Source organism: Mesoplodon mirus (genome assembly GCF_964341445.2).
Source record: "Mesoplodon mirus genome assembly, chromosome: 18".
Taxonomy (NCBI): domain Eukaryota; kingdom Metazoa; phylum Chordata; class Mammalia; order Artiodactyla; family Ziphiidae; genus Mesoplodon; species Mesoplodon mirus.
In genome coordinates this window covers 49566015-49593306 of record NC_138994.1, presented here as the reverse complement: position 1 = coordinate 49593306, position 27292 = coordinate 49566015, and the positions used below count along the sequence as shown (strand labels likewise).

The window sequence follows — 27292 nt, the reverse complement described above, 5'->3', positions numbered from 1 at the left end:
AAGGATCAGTTTTGACTTAGATAACAGAAATTCCATGTAAGAGCCTCAGGGAAGACAGTCCTGGGCTGGTATTGTAAGCAGATGGGGTAGGGGGTCCCCGAGGAAAAGAATCAGATGTAGCATTTTGACATAAGAGAAGCCATTTTTGGCTTAAGCCGTTTTTGTAATCTAACCCTGGCCACAATGCTTGTCCTTGAACAGGTCTCAGTAATTAATGATCATAAGGGAACAAAAGAATGCAGGAACAAACAGCTGTTATCAGGTGGGGAAATAACAATAGCAAAGATAATATAGCAGTTGTAAAGACTCCCAGTTCTGTTTGAGTACTTCAGATTAGCCTGAAGTACTTTCCTAAAAGAGCTGTTTTGCAGAATTTAAACCCCCTTCAACCACCAGATCAACTAGAACCTGAGGGATGATGTTGATCTTTTCTGACGCTTCTGTCAACCTTTGCCCCAATTCTATGATGTGTACACTGCCCAAGCCTCTTCACGAATGTACATGTACCCCTAGCTTAACACTTCCACAATTTTGCCATTCGGGGAGACACTGCTTTGGGAAAGATCCCCAGTGTTCTCCTTACTTGCCTCAAGTAATAAGTGCCTCCTTCTCCCACTCTTTGGCTTGGTTGTGTCTTTTGGCTCAACACCCACCAGAGGTGAACCCAGTTTTGGGGTAACAATATGTCAGCTGTGCTCCACAAAGACCTCCCAGATGTGTCTCTTTCCACTCACTACTCCAGCCACTTCTGGATTTGACTCTTGTCCTCGTGATTCAGGATGGTGGCTAGAGCTCCAACCATCACGTACACATTCCAGGCAGTGGGATGGAGACAAGGATGAAGAAGAAGAGGGCAAAGGATCTGCACCAGCTCTCTTTTAAGGAAAGTTCCCAGAAGGCGTCACATGACACTTCCACATACATCCAATTAGCTATAACAGTCACATGACCAGACCCAGCTGCAAGAGGAGGCTGGGAAATGCAGCTTCCATTCTAGGCAGCCACATACCCAGCCAAGAACCTGGGGACAGCTAGCTGACTCCGCCATTGAAAGAGAGGATAGAGGCAGGGGCAGAGCAGTACTGTGTGCCAGGCTCCGTGCTAGGTACTTCACGCACCTTATCTTACCCCAACCTGAGTAGAGGCTATTATTATCCCTGACTCACAGAGGAGGCTTGGAGAGTTAAGCAACTTGCCCGAGGACACACAGTGACAGAGTTGCAATTGAAAACTATCTTATCCCTACACCCCAGGCTGGCTGGAAAATCTGGAGAGGGTGGGTCCTAGGAGCCGCTGGAAGGAAATCTTTCAACAAAGGGTGGCTCAGCCAACAGTGTCAGAGGCTGACAGGCTGAGCAGGGTATGGGCTGAAGTGTCTGCTTGGATTTGGCAAAAGGGACGCCCGCTGGTAACCTTGGCAAGGGCACCTGGAAGTGGGGGTAGGGGCTGGAGGCCAACTGTAGAGGGTGGGACCCAGAGGGAAGTGTAGACTGGTCTTTCTGGAATGGTGGTGGCAGTGAACGGAGAGCAGGCAGAGCAGCAGGGAAATGTGGGCTGCGAGGAGGCAGAAGAGGAGCGGGAGAGAGGAGAGGCAGCCTCCAGGCTGGGTGAGGCGTGACTTCCAAGGAGGAACCCTCTGCTCACTCGGGAGGGAAGGGGACAGGAGGTGCACACGCAGGTAGATCTGGAGAAGGAAGGGAGGGAAGAAGAGGGAGTTCCTGTCTTGTAAAATCCGAGGGATGGCTCTTGGCTAGGGAAGAGGGCAGGAGGCCAAGGGCCTGAGGGAGAGGGGAGGGGCTAGCCTGTGATGCTCAATATGGTAGCCACTAGCCACACGTGGCAAGTTAAATTCAAATGAATAAAATAAAAAAATCAGTTCCTTGGTTGCATGAGCCACATTTTAAATACTTAACGTCCACATGTGAATACTACATTGGACAGCACAGATAGAGAATGTTCCATCACTGGGGTTGGACAACACTGGTCTAGACAGAGCATGGTGATGGGGGTGCCCAGAGACCCTGCTTGGCCGAAGGGTCATGCCCACAGCAGGGTCCCTGGAGGATCCTTCCACACTGTCTCCAGTCAAGACCTTCCTCCCCTCTTTGGGATTCCATCCAATCTCCCTCCTGGGACAGCCAGCCCCTTCCTCACCCCTGCTTTCATGAGGCCACTCCTGGGGCCTCTGCTTGTCCCAGTGCCAGGCCTTTCAAAGCCGGGGGAGGGGCGTGAGGAGGGTTGGGAAGATCTCCAATGATTGGGGCCGTGCCAGGGCAGCGGCCCCTGGATAGAGGTGAGCTGACGCCCAGCACTGCCTCTGATAAGGGTCAGCTCACCACCTCCCACGGAGAGACCCAGAAGGATCTCAAAGATCGCTCAGCTTAGCCCCGCGTTTCACAGCTGCGGACACTGGGTTTCAGAGAGGGCTGGGAAGAAAGGGCAGAAGGCAGAGGTCTGAACCCATTCACCAGTCCTTGTATTACACTCCAGCCCTTCATTTCCCAGACGTTGTGTTCAGACAGAGCTGGGCAGGCCTCGGGAGCTGCGGCTGGCTCACGGGCAGAGAGCCCAGGATTCGGCTGAGGCTCCCACCCTGGCCAGAGGTGGCTAGTAAGGATTCGTCACTAGCAGGGGCTGTCCTGGCCTGACACACTTGAGCAGAAGCACATCCCCACAGAGGTGGGGTGGCATGGACCGTGAGTCTGTGCCTGGGGGTGTAGGTGTGTTCAGATGGTTGTGTTTGCAGGGCCTAAGCTGTTCAAACACACAGTGTGGATGGGAGGGGGGCTGTGTGTGCGGGTGAGTGTGCATGTGGGTGAGTGTGCACGTGGGGGAGGAGTGCATGAGACACCATGTGGCCTGTGAGCACACCACACACCTGCTCAAGGCCCGCACCTGCCAGGGGATGCTGGCCCCAGCTAAGTCTGATACCTGATCAGGAGTGGTTCTAAAACTTAGGTCCTGAAAACGACCTGAAGAGTTTGCTATGCTTGCAGATCATGGGACCATATGTGCAGTTTCTGGTTCAGGAGGTCTGGGGTGCACCCAGTTGCTGGCACTGCATTTCTTTTTTTTTTTTCCCTTGGCCTCACAGCTTGTGGGATCTGAGTTCCCTGACCAGGGATCGAACCCAGGCCCCTTGGCAATGAAAGCACAGAGTCCTAAACACTGGACTGCCAGGGAATTCCCAGGTGCCAGCACTGTTGATAAGCATCCCAGGGAAATCTGGGGTCAGTAAGAAACAGGGTTCAAGCAGAGCTGTCCAATGGAACTTTTTGCGATGCTGGAAACATTCCATGTGGTTCAATAGGGCAACCACAGCCATATGTGTGTATTCAGCAGTTGTAATGTGGCTATTTGAGGAACTGAAGTTTTAATTTTATTCAATCTTAATTAATTTAAATAGTCACCGATGGCTAGTGGCTGCCACATGGGGGAGCAGAGGTCTGGAGACATGAGGGAGTAGGATGGGTGGACAAGGGCCCAGAGGGACAGGCATGAAGCCCGGGGCCAGGAGTGGCTGAGGCCGGGGTGAGGCTCCCTTGGGGGCTGCAGAGTTGGAGCCAGAGCCCAGAATTGTGCAGGCCTCTCCCAGAGTCCACCCTGAGCTTCCGGCAACCTGGTGTCTGCCTGGCTGAGAGGACGGGAGCGCTCCTGGGGAGACCCCTCCGCCCTGGCTGAGACCCCACCAGGCTCTCCGCCTGCTGTGTCCAGTGGGGGGTGGGGGCAGAGGTCAGGATGTCTTCATGTTCTCCTGCAGAACCAGGGTGGAGCTGGTGGCCGCAGGGTCGTGCTTCCCCTGTGTAAACATTGGGGGGATGAAAGTCATCCCGGGGGAAGCAGCTGGTTCCCCGGCCCAGACACACAGGCCTGGGGCCTCTGAAGGGCTGGCTCCGGGTGTCCTCTTACCGGCCCTGGCCCCATGTCCTCCGCGTACTTGAACTTCTTCTGCTTGTAGTAGTGCCTCTTGGGCAGGATGTGGAGCAGCAGCAGGTCGCAGAGAACCGTGGCCTAAGGGGTAGTGCCCGGGAATCTGGGGGCAGGGACAGGACCCTCCACTCCCCACCTCAATCTCTGCTGACAGTGGGGGCCAGGCTGAGTCCTAGCCAGACCTCAGGTCCTGGTGGGGACGAGGCACTGCAGGCCCCATCCCACCTCTGTCCTGCCCCAGCTCTGGGCCCCAGTTTCCTCAGACATACTGTGTGCGGGTCTAGGGAGGTGGGGTGGGCTCAGTAATGGGGAACAATTTCGGTCAGGTCTGGGGTGGGAGACTTGTTGCTGAGGTGTGGAAGGGGAGGTCCTGACCCCAGCGCAGTGACCCCATGACCTCAGCACTTACCACCCCAAAGATGCCAATCCCAGAGCCAATGGTGGTCATGGTGGGGATGATGTCAAACTTGCCAGCCTGGTGGCAGGGCCCAGGGGAAAGAAGGGTTAACAGTCAGAAGGGTCTGGTGGACAAGGCCTTCCTCAGGAGCGCTGAGACCAGGCCGGGGGCAAGGGGCTTTCCCCACCCTCCACTGGCAGCTGGTCCCACAGACTGCTGCCCACGGCTCTGGCTCTGCATGGAGACCCAGCTGCTGGTCGGGAGCCCTGGGTTTGACCTTGGCTCTGCCCTCTCTGGACACAGGGAGACAGTGAGGGAGGTGTGGTCACAGGCTGGAAAGCCCTGCCCTCAACAGCACCTGGGTCTCTCTGTTATCAGATATAGAAGTGCTGAATGAGGCCCATCCAACTTCCTGTCGCCTCTAACCACAGACACCCAACAAGCACTGGCAGGAACCAACAATGTGTCTCTGGCTACCCCTCACACTGGACACTCACCTTGCCGTCCACGAGGATGTCAAAGCGAATCCCAAACACCTTGAAGAGGTGCCGGTACTTGGTCCCATTCTCCACGAAGTGCCTGGCAAACCTTGGGGAAGGGGAGAGGTTGCAGGAGAGGGTGGGTGATGGAGAACTGTCTTGGGTACAGAGCTTCCAGAGCATCAGGGACACAGGAGCCCTTAGAGGTCCATGAGAGCCCCATACCCCCCAACATTATATAGAGGGGGAATCGCAGGCCTCATTCCAGGAAGGCTGTATTCAACTGCTGCCCTAACTCCTGATGTCGGCAATTTCCCCAGCCAGTCCTGGCCAGGTGGGCCTCAAGGGAACCGAGAGCCAGGGGCAGGGCTCAGGCCTCTCAGCTCGTGCTCCCTGCTTGGCCAATTCCGGGAGAATGGGAGTTTCCTAGGATCCGCTGCTCCCCTCCCGGGGACACTTGCTTGGCCTTAAGGGGTTCTGGGAGTAGAAAAGCCCGCAGGACCCCAAGGAAGGATGCACTGGTGGGGGCCCGGCAGGCACCTGAAGTTGAAGCCTCGAGACAGGTTGTTCTCTTCATACAGCCCGTGGAACTCATAGACGGGTTTGCAGTGTCGCACGTGCCAGTCCAGGTCACAGTGCCAGTCGATGGTGATGCCTACCACCCCGCCCTACCAGGGACACAGGCCCTCAAGATCCGGGGTTTAGGATCAAGAGCTCCTGCCTTACAGCTGGTACAGCTGTTTTCTGTTTGCTTGAGAAGAGACACTGAGAAGCTGCTTCAGGGTTGAGGTCCCGTCACCCTCTCTGGTCCCGCCTCCCACCCATCACATTCCAGCTTTCTGACAGTTTCTAGAATACACCAGGTTCTTCCTACCTCAGGGCCTTTGCACATGCAGTCACTCTCCCCCATACCCGCCACCATTCCCCACAAGGCTGGTTCTTTCTCATCCTTTGGTCACTTCTCCTGGGAAGCCTTCCCTGACCACCACCCCCAGTCTAAAATATGCCCTTGTGATTCCCTCTGTGTTTTCTTCTAGAACACGTGTCACTTAGTAACCACACATTTATTTTGGGTGATTATTAACGCATCTCTTCCAAGACTGTAAACTCCACAAGGGTGGAGCTGTCTCATTTGCACTGATTCCTGAGTCACAGCGCAGGAGGCAAGTAAATAGCTGTTGAATTAAAGAGGGAGTCTGTAAAGACATGGGCTGGGAAGAGAAAACCTGAGAAAGTGAAGCTCCCCTGGGTGAGGCAAGGATCAGGGACAGGTGGGCTGAGCAAGAGGAGAGTTGGGTGTGGAGCTGGGCAGCTAGGCGGGAGGCTAGATGCCTACAGACGATGGTGATGGGTGAGAAGTTCCTACTGGGGGTGGCAGGGAGATTTTTAGGAACAGGGGAAACTAACATTCAGCTTTCTGGTCCTGTGTGTTGCTACCGTGTAAACCCCCTCCAGGGGTTGGCAAACTGAGGCCTCAGGGCCGAATCTGTTTACACATTGCCTGTGGCTGCCTTTGCCCTATAGCAACTGACCTGGGTAGCTGGAACAGAGACCATGTGACCTGTGGCCCATACTTATTCTCTGGCCCTTTAAAGAAAAAGTTTGCTGACCCGTGTTCTCCATAAAGGCACTGTGGGTGAGTTGTTTTGGTGCGTGATGTCACAGAGAGAGGCTGATTTCCATCCCTGGATCCCACAGGAGCGGACGATAAGGATCACGAAGGGAGCATGTACCTAGGATGCCTTGGGCCAGGCCACCCTGAAGTGCTGTCCCGTGCCCTCAAGGCAATCCCCCAAGAGACTTGTACTATTATTGCTCCCACTTTACAGGTGCAAAAGCGCAGGCTCCCTGAAGGTAAGAGACTTGTCTGAGCCAGGATCTGAACCCAGTCAGACAGGTCTGTGCTCCTTATAAGGTACCATTTCTCTGGGAATCCCACGTGACTGTGTGCATCTCAGCCTCCAGAATTCCCAGGAAACCTGGGCAGGCACAGGATTTCTCAGGACCGTGGGCCATGGGATTTAAGCTGCTTGTATCTAATATTTAAACAACACTGGGCCCTCGGAAGACACCCAAGTGACATCCGCCTATGGCCATTCATTCTGCGCACCTCCTCTGTGCCAGGTCCTGCTGAGGACACAGGCCTGAACCACAGGGGCCCCCAGTATTAGGGGACAGATCTATATATATGCTCAGCCCACACTAGGGACTGGGTGTGGTGCGGGGGTTAACTGGGCCTGAAAAGTCTTTTTTGGCCTGATGATCTGGGGGTCCAGCCCTCCCCACTCAGCTGGCACCATACCTTCTCGGCCAAGGTGCTAAAATTCTGGCCTGACTCTTGTACCACATAGCCGAGCTTGAAAACTGGGCACAGTGGGTGCAAGGTCTTGTGATAGAGGCAGGTCTTCATGTAGGCGGCATCCACCTCCTCCACCAGGTTGCGCCTACAGGGGCAGAGGGCATTGGTGGTGGCAGCATGCCAGCTGGGAGGGCACCCACCATGCCCGGGAGCTCTGGGGACCCCTCCCGGGCCCTAGAGATGCCCCTTCCCTAGCCCTTGGAGACTGAAGGCAGCCCACCCCAGGGGCCCAGCCCAAGCTTCTGCCTCCAGAAGGAAATCAGCATGAGTGCAGGGTGACAGAGGTGACAGGTTGAGACCTGCTGGAGCAGCGTCCGAGAGCCGCCTGCATTTCTGCCTGCTTTTCCCACAAACCTGGTGACCTTGAAGCGTGGAAAGCTGATGCTGTTCTTGATGAAAAGAGTGAAGTTCTCAGCCTCTCGGAGAAGGGCAGGGCTGGAGGAGATGGCACTCACTCACTGCCCCCTCCCCAGGAGTCCTTCGTGTGCCTACCAGAGCTGGGCTTGGTGTGGGGGGCTGTGAGAGTCTAGGGGATCTTCCTGAGTCACTGGAGGGGTGGGCATGCTGTAATGTGGACTCTCAGGCCCCTTGAGCAGAGGCTGGGGCATCTTTGGCCTGAGCTGCACAGATGGGGTGAGGGTGGGGTTGGAAGAAGTGGGGACGGAGCACAGATGCAGATGCTCCTCTAGTCTGGGCTGGGGACCCTGCTCCCAGCTCCCTGGAAGGACAGGGCATTACCATGGGATGTTGTCATCCACCTCCACGGGGCACCAGCCAAAGATCTCACACGTATGCACGATGTCGTTGAAGGCCACACACTTGCCTGTGCGGATGCCTGGAGCAAGGGTGGAACCCCTGGGTGCCCACCCCAAGCTGGGGGTGCAGAGAAGAGCCCCCAGGCCCCACTCCTAGGAGCCCCCACTGATGGGGCACCCAAGAGCAGAAGCCTGGCTGGTTCTGGGACAGGGGAGGCCAAGGTCAAGGTGGCGGGAGGAGAGAGAGCAGGAAGGACTTCCTGGTGGAGGAAGCCTGGAGCTGACAGGCTGTGGAGGGGGACAGGAGGAGGCCGACCTTACCTTGGGCCTTCCTTTCTGCCTTTCCCGGGGTGCAGCCACTATTATTCGTGCACGTGCCCCCTTCCGGGTTCTGGGGAAGGGGAGAGCTGCTGGCCCCAGGTCCCCTGGGTAGGGTCCTAAGAAGATCCCCCCCACCCCGCATGGCCCTAGGGTGTGGGGCAGAGTCTCAGACCCCTTTGAGTGACCCTTACTCACAGCCTCCTTCCCCCAGTCCCCTCCCAGGACCCTCTGGGCTCATGCCCAGCTGCCCCAGTGCTGATGTCAGCCAGCAGGGGTAGGGGAGGTTGGGGCTTGGGGGTTGGGCAGGCACTGCGGCTCAGCATCCTGCTTGACACACAGCTGGGAGGGAAGCCTCAGCAACTGCCAGTGGTGGGCCATTACTGTGGTGCCGCAGGAAGCCTATCTGGCTTCCCCTCCAATGCCCAAGGGGACCTCCTCTTCTATGTTATTTTTCCCTGTGGGTCCAAGAAGGGGGGATGGGCAACAGTCCTCACCTCTGCACAGTGGCCTTGGGCCTGCCGGGGGGTGGCGATAAAATTGGTCATGACCACAAAGGAGCTGTCCCCCTGGAAGTGAGAGGCAGGGGGAGGGGAGGACAGGGCTCTGAGCTGGGAGAAGAGCCCCAAGAACCCAAGCACTGCCCTAGCAAGCCCCCAGAACCCACATGACACCCAGCAGCCTCCATAACCTATGACATCAGACTGAGGTGATGTTATGAGGCTGCTTCCTCCCTTCATTCACAGGGAATCTGAGGCCCAGAGAGAGAGAGAGGAGCTAGGCTGGTCGCACAGGGAGGTGGGACAGAACCTAACCCAGCTCTGAGCCAGCAAGCCCTGTGGGTGGAAGGTGCACCCCCGAGTCTGCTCACCTGGGCTGGGAAGACGTAGTCAGCCACATCCCAGACCTGGGGGCCCAGGCTTGGGATCTTCGTCACAGCCAGACCCTTGAGTTTCACAGACACGCTGCTGATGAGGCCACTCGAGGTCTGGTAGCCCTTCTCATAGACAAACACCCACCTGCAGGGGGATTAGGGGGGCAGTGGGGCCAGAGTTGGCCAGAGCCATTCAAGGATGGCATGAGGCTGTGGGCCACCGCCCCTTCCGGCACCAGCTGGACGTGTCAAGTCCTTTCCCTTCCCCTCCCCAGACGCGTCTCTGAGCCACGCTCTATTCCTAAAGCTACATCTTGGACTGGAGGCTGGAAATCCTCACCTGCTCCCCCTGCTGGCCTGTGCCTGGAGTTCCACCATTCTTTTCACTATGAAAATACTATTACTGGCTGGCCAGAGAGCAGAGCCCCGAAGGTCTCTTTCGGAGCCTTTTCCAAGAGGAGCATTTGTTGCAAGCCAAGCTGCTTGGACTCCCATCTTCATCCCTATCTCCTTCCTTCCTGAGCTCTTCCCGCTGAGAAAGAGCAGAGTATGATGATGGCCGAGAGCCTGGCCTTTGGTGCCCAAGAGTCTGGGCTTGAATCTCACAGGCTGTATGATCTGGGGTAAACTAGTCTCTGTTTAGGGCAAATCCCTCTCTGTTTCAGTTTCCTTGTAAAATGTAAACAATAATAGTACCCACACTACTTATGTTGTGAGTTAGTGCCTGTGAAAGCACTTGGAATGGAAACTGGCATGGGCTAAGCACTGTAGAGACATTAGCTACTATTATCTCAGCCATGCTGGGAGCTCTTGGGGAGGGGGACTGACTGGAAGGGAAACCAGAGGGGCAAGTGGCCCTTTGAAGGGCTCACAGCATCTGGCCCCAGATGAGGCCCTTGTGGGTGTGGGTCAGGCTGGAGGTCTCCCAGCTTTCTCAGGAAATTCTGGCCTTCCCCTCCCAGCGTCAAGAACCCCTGTTCCTCTGGGTTCTCCACTTTCAATCTGGGAGGTTTAGTGGGGTCAACCTCCCTCCTAGCCCCACAGTGGGGGGCACATGACCAGGGTTTGCCAGTCAATGTTCCATTGCCCTAGCGACAGCAATGGGTCTAAGGATGGGCACACCTCAACCCTGAGGAGTTTCAGCAACGCGGCCAGAATTTTTCTGGAAATTACTGGGAAAGAGACATCCTCTCTGTTGGGTGGCTAAGCAAGGCACGGTTAGTCATCTGTGTTACCTCACGGAGAGAGCAAGCCTGAGAATGAAGCCAACTTAGAGAAAAGCCAGGCCAGTAGATGGAGGGGGGCAGATTCCTGACAATGTTGCTTGAGCACCTGGATCCTGCCATACCTGAAGCACGTTGAAAAGTCACTTCTGGACTTTTCAGTTATACAAGTTAATAAATTCTTTTCCTTTATTTAAGCCAATTTGGGTTTGGTTTCCGTTGCCTACAAGTGAGAGTTCTGGATAATACTTCTCTCCAGGGTGTGGTCCCCTTCCTTCAGGAAAGAATCTTGGCGATTCATTGTAACTCTGTGTGGGGTGTGTGTGTGTGTGTGTGTGTGTCTCCATGGTATCCGTCAGAGTGTGTAGCTGTGTATCTCCAGGGCAAATCTGTGAGCACACTTGTGGCTGTGGCTACCTGTGGGGAGGTGTGTTTCTGCCCCTGTCTCCCCTCACCCTGCCTTTAGCCCACCCGTCCAAAGCAGAGCTCAGAGCCCTTCTTCTGTCCCCCAGAGCTCAGGACCCATGACAGAATTCTCCAGGCCTCCTATTCCCAGTCACCACTAGCTCTCTGGGGGCTGTCTCCCTGCTCCAGGCTCCAGGAAGGAAGGCAGCCCACCAATGTCCTCCTCTCCCCTCCTATCGTCTACTCCTCTCCTTCTCCAAGCCCCCTCGCCCCCCAAAGCCTGGTGCTGGAGTCCCGACAACCCCTCCCAAGCTTAAGCATGGTCACTGCTGCCCCCTGCAGGTCTCAGATGGCAACAGGTGAGGCATGACAAAGGCTCCCGAGCCTCAGTATTCAGAGCCTGCCTGCTTGCCTCCAGCCCCATCAGGGAGGGTGGGGCATCACCTATTCCCCCAGTCTCCTTAGGTTCCTTCCTCCAGGAAGGCCTCTGGCTCCATGCCCAAGTGTGAAGTTGCTACTGGGGGGGATGATGGGGAGCTGCTCTGCATTCTGAACACCCCGCAGGAGAGAGAGGTCACCGGCCTGCCTCCTGGGCGCCCCCATCCCTGACATCCTAGTAGCAGCATCTCTCTCTTTGCTCAAAACCAACTCCTCACCGTATAGATAGAAAAACTGAGGCCTGAGGGAGCGTCCCTCCCGAGTCAGAGGCAGACCCAGGCTCGAGCCTCCCCAGCCCAGGACCCTGGCCCCTCCACTGAGCAGCCTGGTATCAATGTATCTGCCAGGAGCCACACGGAGGCTGTGCCCTGGGGCTGATGTAGCCATTCCAGGCTGTGTCTGTTCCCAGGGGCGGTCAGTCCTGTGGCCCAAATCTGACATCAGTGACCTCGGTTCTGATAATACCAGAATGACCATGGCGCCAGGCCTGTCCCTCCAAAGCCATGCTCTCCTTGACCTGGTCTTGTGGTCAACGCCCCAGGAAGGCCACCAAGGGGGCCTGATGCCAAAGACACTGGCATCTTCAAAAGCCCCTCCCCTTCCGGAAATTCTCTTTTCCATTCTCTCCTCCTCATCCTCAGTAGTCTCTCTTCTTCAACAGCCCCTTGTGGAAGAGGCCACATGGTGGAGTGGCTGAGAGTGTGGCCTCCGGAGTCACAGAGGCCGAGGTTCACACACCAGCACCGCCACTCACCAGCTGTGTGGCTTCAGGCTAAAGACTAAACCTCTCTGAGCACTAGATGTCTCAGTAAAAGGAGGTGAAGGCACCTACTTCAAAGATGCTGATCATTCAACAAATATTTACAAGCAAGGCCCTACCCCTTACTGAGCCGTGGGCTGGGCTCCAGGAAGAAAAAGAATCTAGGTGATTGTTTGGAGGACGTTCCCATGAGTTCTTTTTAAGGAAATTAACACAGTGCTTGGCACGCAGCAAGCACATAATAAATAATCCTATTTATTTACTGTCTCTGGTCCTCCTTCACCAATTCTTCCTTAAATGTCAATCTGTCCCCATCCTCTGGCTTCCATTCTAGCCCAGGCAGAACCTTGTGTGCACTGTTGCAGGTACACTTTGTCCCCGGTTTTTTATATCCACTTCTGCACTCTCCTCCGAGATTCAGTTCCACACATTCAGTCATTCAACAGATATTTATCAGACCCCTATTATGTGCCAAGGAAAAACAAACCAAAATTCTGCACTCAAAGAACTTATATAGGGGCTTCCCTAGTGGTCCAGTGGTTAAGACCCCGTGCTCCCAATGCAGGGGGCCCAGGTTTGATCCCTGGTCAGGGAACTAGATCCCACATGCCAGTGAAGATCCTGCATGCCGCAACTAAGACCCGGCGCAGCCAAATAAATAAACATTAAAAAAAAAAAAGAACTTGGGCTTCCCTGGTGGCACAGTGGTTGAGAGTCTGCCTGCCGATGCAGGGGACACCGGTTTGTGCCCCGGTCTGGGAAGATCCCACATGCCGCGGAGCGGCTGGGCCCATGAGCCATGGCCGCTAAGCCTGCGCGTCCAGAGCCTGTGCTCTGCAATGGGAGAGGCCACAGCAGTGAGAGGCCCACGTACCGCAAAAAAAAAAAAAAAAAACTTATGTAAATGTTGAATCTCGGGCTTCCCTGGTGGCGCAGTGGTTGCGAGTCTGCCTGCCGATGCGGGGGACACGGGTTCGTGCCCCGGTCCGGGAAGATCCCACATGCCGCGGAGCAGCTGGGCCCGTGAGCCATGGCGGCTGAGCCTGCGCGTCCGGAGCCTGTGCTCTGCAACGGGAGAGGCCACAACAGTGAGAGGCCCGCGTAATGAAAAAAAAAAAAAAAAGTTGAATCTCCAACTGTTGGTGACACAGATTCCGCCCCCCTGCCCTGCCTACCCTCCCACCCCCCTCCCAGACATCTCATAGGTACCTCCAACTTAACTTGACCCTTTGGAAAGCAGTCTGGAAGTTGCTCAGAAAGTTAAACATGGAATTACCATTTGACCCAGCAACTCCGCCCCTAGAACCGAATACCCAAGAGAACTGAAAACATGTCCACATAGAAACTTATACACAAATGTTCACAACATTATTCAGAAGCAAAAAGTGGAAACAACCCAAATGTCCAGCTAAGTGTGGAATTTCCATACAATGGAATATTATTCAACCATGAAAAGGACTGAAGAACTGAAACATGTTACAACCAACGTGGATGAACCTTGCAAACATGGTGCTAAGTGAAAGAAGCCAGACACAAAAAGGCCACATATTGTATGATTTTATCTTTTTTTTTTTTTTTTGCGGTACGCGGGCCTTTCACTGTTGTGGCCTCTCCCGTTGCAGAGCACAGGCTCCGGACGTGCAGGCTCAGCGGCCATGGCTCACGGGCCCAGCCGCTCCCCGGCATGTGGGATCTTCCCGGACCGGGGCACGAACCCACATCCCCTGCATCAGCAGGCGGACTCTCAACCACTGCGCCACCAGGGAAGCCCTGTATGATTTTATCTTTATGAAATGTCCAGAATAGGCAGAATAAGCGGTAGGGAGGCGCAACGGGGAGTGACTGCTAAGGGGTATGAGGTTCCTTTTGGAATAGTGCAAATGTTCTGGAATTAGATAGTCGTGATGGTTGCACAACTTTGTCATTATACTAAAAATCACCAACTTGTGTACTTTAAAAGGATGAATGTTATGACTTGTGAAATCTATCTCAAAACAAAAATTCAACCGAACCAAACTGAACGCCTCATCTTCCCACAGAACTTGCTTCTCTGGCGCCCTCATCCTGAAGGACGGCTCCATACTGACTCCAACCCCCAGGCCCACAGCCTGAACATGGCACCCTCCCTCTCAGGCCCACATTCTTTGCATCCCTCCATCCTTCCCATCTCCCCTTGGCTTTCATCAAAGAACCCAGAGGGCTTCTCGTGGGGAGGCTGAGACACAAGAGGAGCTGGGGCAGATGCCGGGGAAGCTCTGGCGTGGGGCAGGGAGGTCAGGTCGTGTGGCTGGTGATACAGGGTATAGCCTTGGGCCACATGCTATTGGGCAGAGCATCCTTGGAGAGAGGCAAGACCAGACTCCGGGCCCAGGAGGGACTGAGTTCAGAGCTGGGGCCCACACCAGGGCTCAGAGATTAATCAACATGCAGTCTGCAGACAAAGTCAGGCTGATGATTTATGTCTTTAAGTGTTTTAACTGAATCATCAACCTCTAACAACCAAGAGATGTTCCTTTCACCCATAATTTCCAATTTCCCACTGCTCTTGAGAAGTCAGGAACTCTGGCCATGCTGGGCACATGTCCTGATGCAGCAACGGTGGGCAGAAGCTGAGCTGTGGCCACCCCCAGTGCGGGGCCCGCTGGGATGATGACCTGTCTTCCATGCTCGCTGCTTCTGCCTCGGCCTCACCCTCTCCTCTCATCACTGCTGCCTCTTCACAGCTGTCCTGCCTCTGGCCTCCACCCCCTACCCCAGCACCTGCCTGCCCTGGGCCTTCCCCTGTTAGACACCCTTCCACAGCTCCCCACCACCTGCAGGAGAAAGCCCACATCCCTCAACTCAGCATTGAGAGGCCTGAGCCATTGACCCTGCTCACTCCTCCACTTCCTCTCCCTTGTCTCTATTCATGCTCCCTCAGCCTAGCCCTAGTGACACTTTGGGTGTTCCTTCCCTGCCCCAGGACCTTTGATCACACTCTGCTTTCCAGCAGGAGTGCCTGGACCGAGGTGGGTACCCAACCAGGTTCCACCAGTCAGGACATTCCCTTTCCTTGGCCATAACAAGTGGTTCTGGGATGGGCATATGACCCAACCAATAAGAGCTGGACCTGGGACTTTTGCTGGAACTCTGGAGGAGAAGACACTTTTGTGCCCCAGGGCTGCTGGTGGCCATTTTTCCACTCTGAGGGCAGAGAGCCTGCCTGAGAATGAGGCCTCCACAGAGGAAAGCAGAGCTGAGAAGATCCTGCCTAGCTTCCTTGGAGAACCCAATGGGACCAACCTGAATTCCTCATCTTCCCATAGAACATGTTCCTGCACCCTCATCAGGGAGGATCCAGCCAGGCCTGAAGCCCACACTGATTTTTCAGTTAAACAAACCAGTTAATACCCTCATCCTCCCTTTTTAATCCATTTTGATTGGGTTTCTGTCCCTAGGAGCCAAGCAGTTCCAGCTAATTCATCCTCAGCTTCTCTCTCTCCCCCTGCCCACCCTTTACCCCACCTCTGTCCCAGGGAACCTGACACAGGCCTAGGCACAGAGAAGATGCTATGGAAGTGTCCCTGGATGTGTCTCTCCCAGCAATAATTTGTATCTCTCCTTAACTCTGATTGGTGCACTCCAAGATCAGAGGCATGTGATTTCATGAGCTCTGTGTAGGGGCGCACAGGAGGCCCGAGGGAAAGCCAAGAGCAGGACTGCCTGGACTAGAGCCTCCAGGCCTTTGCTCAAGGCTGGTTCCACCACTGTGCCACCTCCTCCAGGAAGTCTTCCCAGGCTCCCCTCCCCAAGTGGCATTCATAAATCCCCTTGAGACCCTCCTGTGTGTGCAGCCAGAGCCCCCCAGGCAGGGACATATCCCAGCACACCTCTTGTATGGGCCTGCGAGGTCATGGATGACAGCCCACTGCCTGCACACCTCCAGTTACAGAGAGCTCATCACCTCCCAGGAGACAGGTCTAACGGCAAATTAACCATCCCAATTTGAGATAAAAAGAGTGACATCTTAGCTCAGGCTGCCAGGGCCTCAGGTCTGCTCCCTCCACTTGCCCTCGACTTCCCGGAGGATTGTGACTGACAGAGAAAACAGCCTCAGTTTCCCTCCTCGGAGTCTGTTCGAGTTCTCAGCATCTCAGCCTCTCTGCCTCTGTCTCAGTAATTCCCTCTCCATATCTGAGCCTCAGGAACTCTCTCTTCATCTGAGTGTTGTGTTCCAATGTCTGTCCCTCTGTCCAGTTCTGTCTCTGTGTCTGCCTACCCCCCATCTGGACTATCTCTTTGTCTCTGGGGTTGGGGTGTCTGGCTCTTCTATGCTCCCTCTGTGCCCCTGCAATGCCCACAGGACCAGAGAGTCTGACAGACAGGGCCCTTGGGAAGAGGGGGTAATTAAAGAAAGGCCATCCCTCCTCAGGAAAGGGCAAGTTATTGAGCCTGCGGACAATGTCTTTGGAGGGGTCCCCTAACCCCTGCTCCGTGGAACAGCTGGGAAACCGAGGTGTGAAATTGTAAGACCAAGTGCAGGCTGGGTTTGGTCAGCAGTTGCGGGCGCCTAGCTGAGCGGTCAGTGCAGCAGTGGGCAGTGGCCAGACGAGGGCACCAGAGACAGCAGGAGTGGCAGCCCCAGCTGGAGTCTGGGGGTTGGTGGGTGTTTCCAGGGACTCTGCCTTCCTCCCTCTGCTCTGTGACTTGGGCAGGTCAGTGCCCCTCTCTGAGCATGTTTCCTTTCCAGGATATCAAGACCAACTTTGGCGTCACACAGCTGAATTCAAATCCTGGTTCAGCCTTTTTCTAGCTGTGAGAACCAGGCTAAATCATTCAGTGTCTGAGTCTCACTGACGCTGAGGAGGCCACGTCCATTTGGAAACTGAGCGCACTGTCTTGGGAGAGAGGAAGGGAAGGAGGCAGGTAGTGAGGTCCCCGTCACTGGAGGCATGTGTTCAGGACTGCGTGGTGGCTTGGGGCATACGCTGAAGCTGGGGGTGGGGTGGAGGACTGTCCCTTTCCCTCTGACAGTCTGTCACCAACACAAAAAAGGAGGTCTGGCGCTGCTCCCAGTGCTAACCCGAAAGCAGAAACAGGGAACCATGGGGGCCACGGTGAGGACAACATTCTCCCAGCCTCTTGGTGGGAGGGCTGGGCTGGGCCTGGCTGGGCAAGCTCTCTCCTCCCTGGAGGGTCAGGAGTGTGGCTAATGGTGGAAACACATCGGGGCCCCATTAGAAGGGTTCTCAGAGCCCTTGTGAGGAGGGGAAGAAGAAGGCAGAGTCAAGGCTGGGGATCAGGAGGCCCCAGTTCTAACTGGGCCTGGATGCTGACTTGCTGTGTGACCTGGAAACCCCACTGCTCCCCTCTGGGTCTCTTTGCCTCACAAGCTCAATGACACCGCAGACATCAAATTAGTTTGTGGACAGTAAGGAGTCAGAGTCAGAGGGCTGGGTCGTGGCCCTGGCTCCACCCAACCAGCTCTGACGCCTCGGGGGCGGGATGGATGCGGCAGAGGGAAGGTTGTTTGGGATGCCAGAGGCGCTGGGGGGACCAGGTGGTCACTGGCCTCCTGGTCAGCCTGCCCTAGTTTGGTCTCACAGCAAAAACGGGGACACGGAGACCAGAGGGGCAGGGCTTCTGGGTGTCCCAGACCCCCCAGAGTGGGCTGAGCCCCCTTCAGTGGCCTTGAGGCCTCCAGGAGCCCTCTGTGGAGTCACTGTAAGTGGACATAGTGTCCCTGACACAGGGGCGCCCAGCCCCAGGGGCACCCCCAGCAGCCACACCCGATAGGCTCGTGCCCAGACACACGAGGGCATGTGCACCCCACACAGAGCCCTGGGTACGATGCACACGGATCCACACACCACACACATGTGTAATCACATAAGCACCTGCCCAGAGGCCAGACCGATTTCAGGAAGATGGCCTTGGCGTGGGTCCCAGAACAGCAGCCCACAGGGGCGTCCCAACTACTTCTGCCCCTGCACCCCTGGGACGGTGGGACAGGCCCCACGATGCCCAGAAAGGAGCTCGTCTCCCTGGGACCAGAACAGATCCCCCCACCTCTGCGTGACATGCCACCATTAACGCACCAGGTGTTCTGAATTTGAAGGTTTCTCTGCTCAGGTTCTGGAATAGACCAGGATGCCTTTACTTTAGGCAGGGCAGGTGAGAGCAGGGCCCGCCCGTCCCACTTTGGCCTGTAAAGTGGGGTGCGGCCTCCATCTCTCAGGAGCTGCATGGCTTGGCTGGGAGGTCAGAGGTGGAAGGGCTCTGGCTGGGGCTGGCTGGGGCCCTGGCCTCTGACGCCTCCCACCCCTTGAGGGAACCATTAGCAGTGAGTCAGTTCCTCAGAGCCCAGAGACTGTGTCTCTTGTTCACCACATGACCGGAGGCAGGGCTGCCCCTTGTCCCAGTGTCCCCAACTAGGCAGCGGGTTAGCAGGCTTCCCTTCCTTCTGAATGGCACCAGAAAGGTTTGTCAGGAAGAGTGACAGGCCATGGAGAGAAAGAGGGGCTCTTTGGGGTCATGGGAAGCATCACAGAGCCTGGAGGACAGGCCCGGGTTGGAGGCTGGTGCAGGAGGGCAGCAGGGAGGGGGCCAGACTCACCCAATGACGTAGACCAGGACCACGAGCTGGATCAGGCGGAAGACGACGCCCACCTTCTTGTTGCGCACAAGCACCATTCGGGGAGTGTCGTACTCAAAGAAGAAGGCGGCCAGCTGGTCCTGGAGCCGCCGTGCCATGGTGGCCCAGCTGGGGGCTGAGAACCGAGCCCCCTGCACGGCCTTGGCTCCCGGGGTGAGCCAGGAGTCAACACCCACGTCTACAGCGAAGTTTCTAGGGGTTTCCCGGCCCTTTAGGAAGAGCAGGGTGGGAAAGGTGGGGCCAGAGGTCAGGAGTCAGAGGTCAGTTGTCAGCACTTGAGTTGGGAGGGAGAGTCCTTGGGTGGTCAGAGCTGCTCTTGGCCCCTGGCAGGCAATGGACTGTGGACCAGCTGTGCCTGTGGACAAATAAATTCCCAAAGATAGATGGGGGCGGGGCCAGGGGGGCCACCCAGGCCCGGCTCCACTGCCCCTCCTGGCTCCGCCTGGGCCCTGCTGGGCCTCCGGAAACGGGAGCTGTTGGCAGGAAACCATGGGCCACCCGTCACAAGGCAAAGATAAAGCTGTCAGCCCCCCACGAGCTTGGTAGAACAGAGCTGGGGGCTCAGGCCAGGGCCTGGGTGGAGTGGCCTCAGGCTGGAGCCCTCCCCAAACCAGGGACTCATCTCGTATCCAAACATCCTCCCCACCCTACCTTGGCCCCCAGGTGGAAAGCTCAGTCCCTGGGAGTCTACAGCCAGGAGGGCAGAGAGGAAGGAGGACTGCTTCCAGTCCAGCTGCCTGACACTTCCTGAAGCTGTGGCAGGACCCCCACCCCACCCTTATAGACCACCTTCCATCCACCCATCCCTTTGGGTCTGAGCCTGGACCATGCCCAATCAACCTCAGTGTCGGGCTGGCATCTCCATCTCCCCACCTCTCTTGTCCTGGCCACACCTCCACTACCCTGAAACCAGCACAGGGCGCAGGAACCCAGGCAAGGCGAGGGCCTTGTGTCTGTTACACATCACTGTCGGGCTCCCAGAGCCCAGCAGGCAAAGCCTGACATCAGACTGCCTCAGTGAACACCCCTGGCTGTGCTGCTTGCTGTGGGGGCCTGGGTACCTTGCCTCACCTTCCTGAGCTTGCTTCCGCATCTGTGAAATGGGGCAATAATGGGAATTTCCTCATAGGTAGAGGCCAGGGGATGGGTCCTGACAACACTGAGGACAGAGAAATTGAGGCCACTCCTGCAGCCCCTGCCCTCAACCCCAACCCAGGTCCTGAAAGCAGGGGTCCTGGGGGATGGGCTGGGGCAGGTCCTGTGTTAGCTCTCCAAGCATCAGAGCTGGAGGCTAACTCCAAACCTCCCTCTCATTTTGCAGGTGAGGAAACTAGAGCTCAGAGAGGAGAAATGAATTGCCCAAGCTCACCCTGCACAGTACAGGAAGCCCCCGCTTGAAGCAAGAAGGTCTCCCTGGCCCTCCCTCCACCCAGGCTGGGTGTCCTCGGGGCTCCCCCCGCCCCCCACCCCATCCAGGCTGCCCCACCCTGAAGGCTGATGGGAGTCTTCTTCCTGGCAGGACTTTAGCTGGGAAATCACTCTGGGCAAGGAGCCAGGCCCCGAGGCTGGGAATCCCAGCCTCCTGTCTGAGTAGAGCTGCCTTCTAGACAGCAAGGGGTCCCCACAGAGGGCCCCTCCAGCACCCCAGGCCAATCCCCCATCAAACAGATCAGCCTCACCCAACACAGAGTTCCCGCCAATCTCAGGCTTAAGGGTCTCTCCGGGGATGCTGCCTTCAAGAGGGGCTGGCGAGCGCCACGTCCTGGCTTTTCTAAGGAAAATCCAGAGATGCTGGGAGGCAGAGTGGAGGTTGTCACATCCCCTTGGCCTGGTCTTGACCTCAGACAAACGGGCCTGTCCTCTTCCCAACTGGCCTCATGGCCCTTGGAATAGCAGGCGCTGGACATGAACTGTCTGCAGTGGGGGTGGGGTGGATGCTGACACCGTGTCTGGGCCATCTTTGTGTTCCCACTCCACCCACCCTTCTCAGGACAGCACACCACACTTGGGAGGGTGGCAGGCACTAAATTGGGGGGGGGAAGGGGAGGGGGAAAGGAAGGGAGGAGGGAGGGAGGTGTGGAAGGAGGGAGGGAGGGGGGATGAAGGAAGGGAGGGAGAAAGGGAGGAAGGGAAGGAGGGAGGAAGGAGGAAGGAGGGAAGGAGGGAGGAAGGAGGAAGGAGGGAAGGAGGGAGGAAGGAGGGAGGAAGGAGGGAAGGAGGGGAGGAGGGAGGAAGGAGGGAAGGAGGGAGGAAGGAGGGAAGGAGGGAGGAAGGAGGGAAGGAGGGAGGAAAGAGGGAAGGAGGGAGGGAAGGAGGGAGGAAGGAGGGAAGGAGGGAAGGAGGGAGGAAGGGAAGGAGGGAGGAAGGAGGAAGGAGGGAGGGAAGGAGGGAAGGAGGGAGGAAGGAGGGAAGGAGGGAAGGAGGGAGGAAGGAGGGAAGGAGGGAGGAAGGAGGGAAGGAGGGAGGAAGAGGGGAAGGAGGTCAGGCAGTCCTTCTCCAGTCTGTGTCTGTGCCCCTCACTCGGTCACCATGTTCTCCTCCTTCTCCCCCGCCTCCTCCTCCTCTTCCTCCTCCAAGGAGCTAGGCTTGCTGACAGACAGATGGACCAATGGACAGGCAGACTTGCTTGGAGCACACACACGTGCTCCTGTTACAGCCTCGGTTCTGACTCTGACACTCAGAAAACAGGATGCCCCGGACGACAGTCTCATTTGGGGATGTTATCATAACCAAAAATGTGCCCAAAACAAAAAGAAATAAAAGCAATTACATGTCTTTCCCCAAATTCCTTTTCTTGTGAATCACTTGCGAGAGTAAGACAGGCAGCTGATAGGGTCAATGTCCCTTTCACTGGTTCTGAAGTGCATCTTTCCATTGAGGCCTGTGCTTTCCCGCCCTTGGCCCCCACTTCAGCATCCCCAGGGACAGATATCCGTGTCTGTTCCAGGCATTTTGGAAAGTGAAGAAAACCTAGAATTCTGCAGGCTTTTCTTTACAGCAGCCCCATGACGTAGGCTCAAGAATTGCCATTTTACAGATAAGGACACTGAGGCTCTGGAAGTTAAGGGCCTTGCCCAAGGTCACACAACGATTAGCTCCCATATCTGCTGGTGGCCAGGAAGGAAGCTCCCCAAAGTCTGAGATCTTGGCCCAGAGCCCACCCTAAGACTCCAGCCCTTCAGAGCCGCCAGACCTGCCTTATAAGCCCAAAGGCCGGATGGCCTGAGCGGGTACTGGGCCGGGCCTTGTAGGGAGGCAAGGCAGTGCTGCCAAGCTTGGCCCCAGGATGGCCTCCCCTGCTTAGCTAAATTTAGCCACTCTGTGAGGGTGGAGGGGGCCTGTGTGCCTATCTTGGAGGCCAGCCCGGGCCCTCAAGGAGGTTGGCACAGGCTCCAGTGGGTCTCCTTGGCCACTCAGGGTCCCAAGGTTGCAGGGGCCACGCCTCTGCCCGGAGAGGAGCTCGGTCCAAGCTCCCACACCAGCTGGTCCAGCCTCAGTGTCCACACAGCCTCTCAGACGCTGTGGAACAGGGCCCTGGGCTGGCCTAACTGGACTGTCTAGGGGAGGGCGGGGGAGGGCGGGGGAGGGCGGGCATCCATGGGGAGGCCACTACGGGCGTCCCCAGGCTGGCTTCTCCCCACTGCCCAGATCTTGCATGGCTTCTCTGGCCTCTTCCATCCCCTACTAAGGGCCTCCATCCAGCTGGAGCCCCTCTGCCCGAAAGTCTGAGGCATCACGACCCCCTGGTTCTCCTCCATGCTTTTGGGCCGTCTCCCCTTGGTCCTCAGCCTCTTCCTGCCCCTGGAATGTGGGGACTCTTTGGGGCTGGCCTGGGCCACTGCCCCGCGAACACTGCGCACACACCTGGAGGCCCGCCCCCTGCCGACGCTGAAGCCGCAGCCGCGTGCCTGCCACCTCCTCTGGCTCCCACCTCTTTTCTCTTTCTTCTAGATCAAACTGCACTAAGGTATAATTTACATGCAGTGAAATGTACCCATTTTAGGCACACAGTTTGATAAGTCTTGACAAATGCATGGAACTCCCCTCCCCTCCCCAATCCCTCACCCTTGAATGTTCCCTCCTGCCCCTTTGCTGTCAATCTTCCCCAACTCCCAGCCCCCTGCAATCACGGATCTGCTCTGTTGCTACAGCTTTGTTTTGCCTTTTCTAGAACTTCGTGGAGGTGGAATCGCTTAGTATGGGCTCTTTTTGGTTCTGGCTTCTTTTCCTCGGCACCAGGGTTTTAAGCATCATGCACTCTGTTGCATATATATGGGTACGTTGCTTTTTATTGCTGAGAAGTATTCTGCTGTATGGACATGCCTGTTTGTTTATCCTTCCCCTGTTGATGGACATTTGGGCTGTTTTCAGTTTGGGGCTACAATGAATAAAGCTGCTGTGGACACTTAGGTTCAGGTCTTTGTGTGGACACGTCTTCATTTTGTTTTTGCCCTTCCATTTCTCCCAGTGCAGCCCCAATGGGCATCCATCCCTCCTGGGAGGGGTGCAGTGTGGGGCGCCGTAGGAGCACAAAATCCTGGCCTCTGAAGGGGGCGGGGGAGGCCATGGGCATTTTGGTCACTGCCATCCCCGAGCCAGTGCAAAATGTGCCGGGGCTTTCCCTGGAATTCCCTCCTGGGTCAGTGGCTTGAGGTAGGAAACCTCTGTTTACCTTGGCCCATCGGGCTCCATGTCTTGTGGGCTGGACAAGGCCGGACTTGGGCAGGGCTGGGTGGGGATGGAGGCAAAGCAGGCCTGGCCATGTGCCCCCGAGGCTTCCAGGAGCGCTGGAGCCCGCCTGCCTCCTATGTAAGCACCCCAGGCCCATCTTAGCACCGCTCGCTGCCTGTCCGTCAGGATTAGGGCCAGCTTGATGATCCTACTTCAGAGGGCATCAGGCTCTTTATCTGTAAGACGGAGCCCTACGCCCTGCCAGGCCCATCTCTTGGAGCTGGCTGAGGACCCGGAGACAAGGTATATGAAAAGGCTTTGTGATCTGAGATGGACCTTGTTCAAGAGGGAATCCTTCTGTCCATCCCCGGCTTCTGCTGTGTGCTGTGTGTCAAATCCTGTCTCCTAAATAAAGCCTGGGAGCTCCGAAGGGTGGGTCCTGCCTGTCTCCTCTGGTCACGGCCTGCTTCCTGGACGTGCCATCCTTGCATTACACAGGGCCCTGTGCTCAGAAGGGCCCCACACTTGGTGTATTGCTCTGCTGCCACTGTTAAGAAATCCTTAATTTTTGAACAAGAGGCTCCCCATTTTCATTTTGCACTGAGCCCCACAAATTATACAGTTGTTCCTGCCTCTGGCCCTGTGGGCAGGGCCTGAGTCCCCTTCCGAGGGCAGTGAGTCCTCCTTTCAGAGGAGGAAATGAGGGAGGCAGGGGAACACGGCTCTTCCCTTCCCAGAGCTCCCACTTTTGGAGGGCAGGGTCACCTGGGCGAGTCAGGAATTAACGTCAAGCAGCCTCGCGAGGCCCCGGGACAGTGTGAGCCTCAGGAAGCCTCGGGGAGGTGCGTTTGAGCTGGGCTGGGAAGGACAAGAGATGGATGGTACCTCAGGGAAACGCAGGAGCCCTGGAACAGCCAGGGCTGGGGGCCCCTCTGTGGTAAGCAAGTGACCCTTGATATTCAGGCTTCAGGCCCAGCCCTGCCCCGGAGAGTCACGGGCCCCTCCTAGCCTCATCTCCCTGTGAATCGTGTGTAAAGGGCTTTGATCACATGCACAAACTTTCAAGTGCTGTACACGTGAGGAGAAGGCAGTCAGGCCTCTGCTACGGGGGCGCGGCTCCCCGCCCCGTCTGAGGATGAGATCTCCTTCCGGTTGGCATTGGAACCCCAGATCTTCACTCACCGCTCCTGGGGGAGGGGGCACAGGTGGTGGGAGCCCCCAGGGAGACACCAAGGGGGCAGAGGGGGGACCGCTCTCCAGGAAACACGCTGACGGCCCTTGTTGCCCCAGACGCTCAACCTTTATTTCTCTACCAGACTGCATGTCAGCAGGTGGGTACAGGGTCCTGCCCCCTCCCCAGACCTCCGTTTCCCCAGCAGGAAAGATGCGGAGAATCTCTGGGGGCTCCAGGAAAGTCCCACCCGACTCTGATTCTCTCACTTTCGAGAGAGGGGAGGGCGGAAGTGTGGGCGGAGGGGCCACTGAACATGGAGCCCATTTGTCCGCAAGGCAAGCCCAGGGGGCCTTTTGATTCTGGGGACCAGGACAGGGATGCGGGTCTTGATTCACACATAAAATAATCACTTTGTACACTCTCTAGGAGGGGCGAGGACGCACGACCATTTACTCACTGCTTCTTCTGCTCTTAGCTAATTTTCGCTGGAGGGGCAAAAGCTGAGTGAAGAGAACACTTGTGTCCCGCAAACGCTCTTTTCCCATCATCGGAAGGGAGGGGGCGGACGTGCCCCTGGGTAGCTAACCATTCTTCAGGACGTCTTTTCGGCCCATGGGTGTGGGGACTCAGGATCACGCAGCCGTGCAGACCTTGGTGCGGCCAGGCGCTGGGTCAGGGTGGCAAGGCGCAGTGGTCAGGGACCCGAGGACTGCTCGGGTCTCAGGCACCAGGGACACAGAAGGCAAATCCGTCCTCCGCTTGGCAGAGCAGGCAGCACCAAGACGGTGCATGCTTTGTCGGCTTGGAACAGAGAAACCTGAGTCTGGGGGTGCGCCGAGCTGAGGCAGGCAGGCTGGCCATCTCCCAGGAAAGGGGGTCCTTGCTCCGCCCCCCTCCCCCACTCCCGTGTCCCTCTCTCTGAGCCTTCCACCCCCTGCACACATAAACACAAACAGGCGCAAGCCCTCGGGAGCTGACTCCGTGGAAGTACAGTGGAGGGGGCCGTCCGCCCTCGCTGTGCACAGCTGGGCCTGGCTGTTCCCCCTTCACCCCAGGCCAACCAGGCCCCAGCCCAGGCACTGAGGGAGAGGTCAGAGTGGTTCCCAGGAGAGCTCTGTCTATGCAGAGACGCAGGTCGCCAAGGAAATGCCCTGCCTCCAAGGAAGGGGCAGTGGACTCCTGAGCGCGCTTGTGGATCTGGGGAGGAGGGCTCTGCTGCGGGCTTCTGGGCAGGCCCCTCCCGGGCTGTAGCTCCTGGGCCAGAGCTTCAGGGATGAACTGCCCAGGAGAGCCCTAGAGACCTGAATTACAGAGCCCCCAGGGAGATGGGAGTGGGGACAAAGACCCTGGGACAGGCCTGGAGGTGGCCGCCCCGACCTCAGCAGGGCCCAATGAGCAAGCGGGTGAGCGTGCAGGCAGGGGGCGTTCAGGGGGGCGAAGGCTTGGGCACCATCACTCAGAGGTACACACTGGAAACTCCACTCTGCTCCCGGCACTCACTTCTGGAAGAAAACCCGAGAGCGTGTTAAGATGGACGTAGGAGAGCACACATCCAGACTGGCTCCTTCTGGCCCCTTCTGTCCTCCTCTTTCCCTGGGACAGCCCCACTCTCCCATGGTATCTCTCAGTCGGCCCCCAGCCCCGCTACACCCCCTGGATGTCCCTGGAGCTTCCTTCACCCCGCATATTCCATCAACTCCCTCAGAGCATCTGATACACATTCTCCTCTTGGTTTCCAGTTTGGGGAACCACTACCTACCATCATGAGGTCCAGAAACCCTGGCCATCCTTTACTCCTCGCTCATCCCACATACCAGGCCTGCTATTTCACCATCTTCATCTCTCTTCCTCCACTGCCCCCACCAGGACTCAAGGCCTCTCACCAACACCCTCCTGTCCCTGGCGTCACGCTACAGACCTAGCCCATCACTCCCTTCAATGGCTCCCCAACTGCCATCAGAATAAACTCCAAACCTACCTCATATCCTGAACCCTCCCAGATCGGTCCCCACTCAGTCTCTCCAGGCCTCCCCTCCCTTCAGCCTGGCCCACAGGCCTCCGCCTGACAGTTGAGGTGGGGTAAGAGGACCCTGTCCCTGACGCCCCGGGACTGACCCAGCATCCATCGTTCTTCCCAGGAAACATCTCTCGTAAATCATGGGGAAGCCACGAGCATCAGGCCTCAGCAAAACTTCCCTAAAAGGCCACCAGGCTGGCTTGGGAACATAACAGGGTCCCCTGCCTCACCCCCGCCCTGTCTGCCTTTAGGAGGCCCGAGGGACTGCGGCTGCACAGGGCATAGCTGTCTGGGCTGCCAGCGGGCACACTCCACCCCACCTCTCGGATGTGGCCACAGATACCCAGCCTGTGTCCGCCCTGCGGGCCCCATGGCCATTCCTGCGAGCAGAACACCACCCTTACGAGCCGAGCTTCTCCAGGACCACAGTCAACGTCTCAGGTTAATGGTGGAGGTGGAGGCATCTCCCGGGACCACTGTCTCCCTCCCAAACCAGCTTAACAAGGCCCACCAGCCTCCCTGCCCTTAGTCTCGCCCCCATCTACCCTCCATGGTCACCCCAGTCCCTCCCATGCTTCCACCCTTGTGTGGCTCCCTCTGCCCTGAGGATAATGTCCAGGATCCTTACCTTGGTATCCGAGGCCCCTGCCACACTCTGGCCTCAGCCCTCTACCCTGCACTCCAAGCCCCAGCTCCACTAAAGAGGCCAAGCCTTTCGAGCCCAGCCTCTTCTCCACCAAGTTCAACCCTCCCCTTTCAAACCTCTGCCCAAACCCCACCTCTTCTAGAAACCACCCCCAACCCTGGCCCAGTAGGGGCGGCTCCCTCCCCAGTCCTTCCAACCTACCCGGTCTTGCT

The 27292-nt window shown here is 56.9% G+C and overlaps 2 protein-coding genes across 5 annotated transcripts in view; both read right to left on the bottom strand.

Annotated features, from left to right (window-relative positions):
* Positions 1-3356: 3356 nt before the first annotated feature.
* P2RX1 (purinergic receptor P2X 1) lies at positions 3357-9367 on the bottom strand. 2 transcript variants are annotated; one of them, XM_082603781.1, is made up of 11 exons: positions 9110-9366; positions 8736-8807; positions 8242-8311; positions 7904-8000; positions 7520-7600; positions 7109-7250; positions 5347-5474; positions 4825-4915; positions 4340-4405; positions 3910-4011; positions 3357-3799 (listed from the first exon to the last, which is right to left on the bottom strand). In XM_082603781.1, exons 2-11 carry the CDS (start codon positions 8784-8786, stop codon positions 3734-3736), a joined length of 894 nt encoding a protein of 297 aa, XP_082459907.1. In that variant the 5' UTR covers positions 8787-8807; positions 9110-9366; the 3' UTR covers positions 3357-3733. The 2 variants fall into 2 exon arrangements, with proteins under 2 accessions (XP_082459907.1, XP_082459908.1); XM_082603782.1 differs by lacking the exon at positions 4340-4405 and having other exon boundaries at positions 9110-9367.
* A 15164-nt stretch (positions 9368-24531) lies between these two features.
* The window catches only part of ATP2A3 (ATPase sarcoplasmic/endoplasmic reticulum Ca2+ transporting 3), a 33837-nt gene continuing 31076 nt past the window's right edge, over positions 24532-27292 (bottom strand). The window contains exon 21 of one of the 3 annotated variants that reach the window (XM_082603356.1): positions 24532-25919. In XM_082603356.1, the coding sequence (XP_082459482.1) occupies positions 25870-25919 (50 nt within the window). In that variant the 3' untranslated portion in view covers positions 24532-25869. The remainder of the gene's footprint in view (positions 25920-27292) is intronic. The other 2 variants (XM_082603357.1, XM_082603355.1) reach the window with 2 other exon arrangements.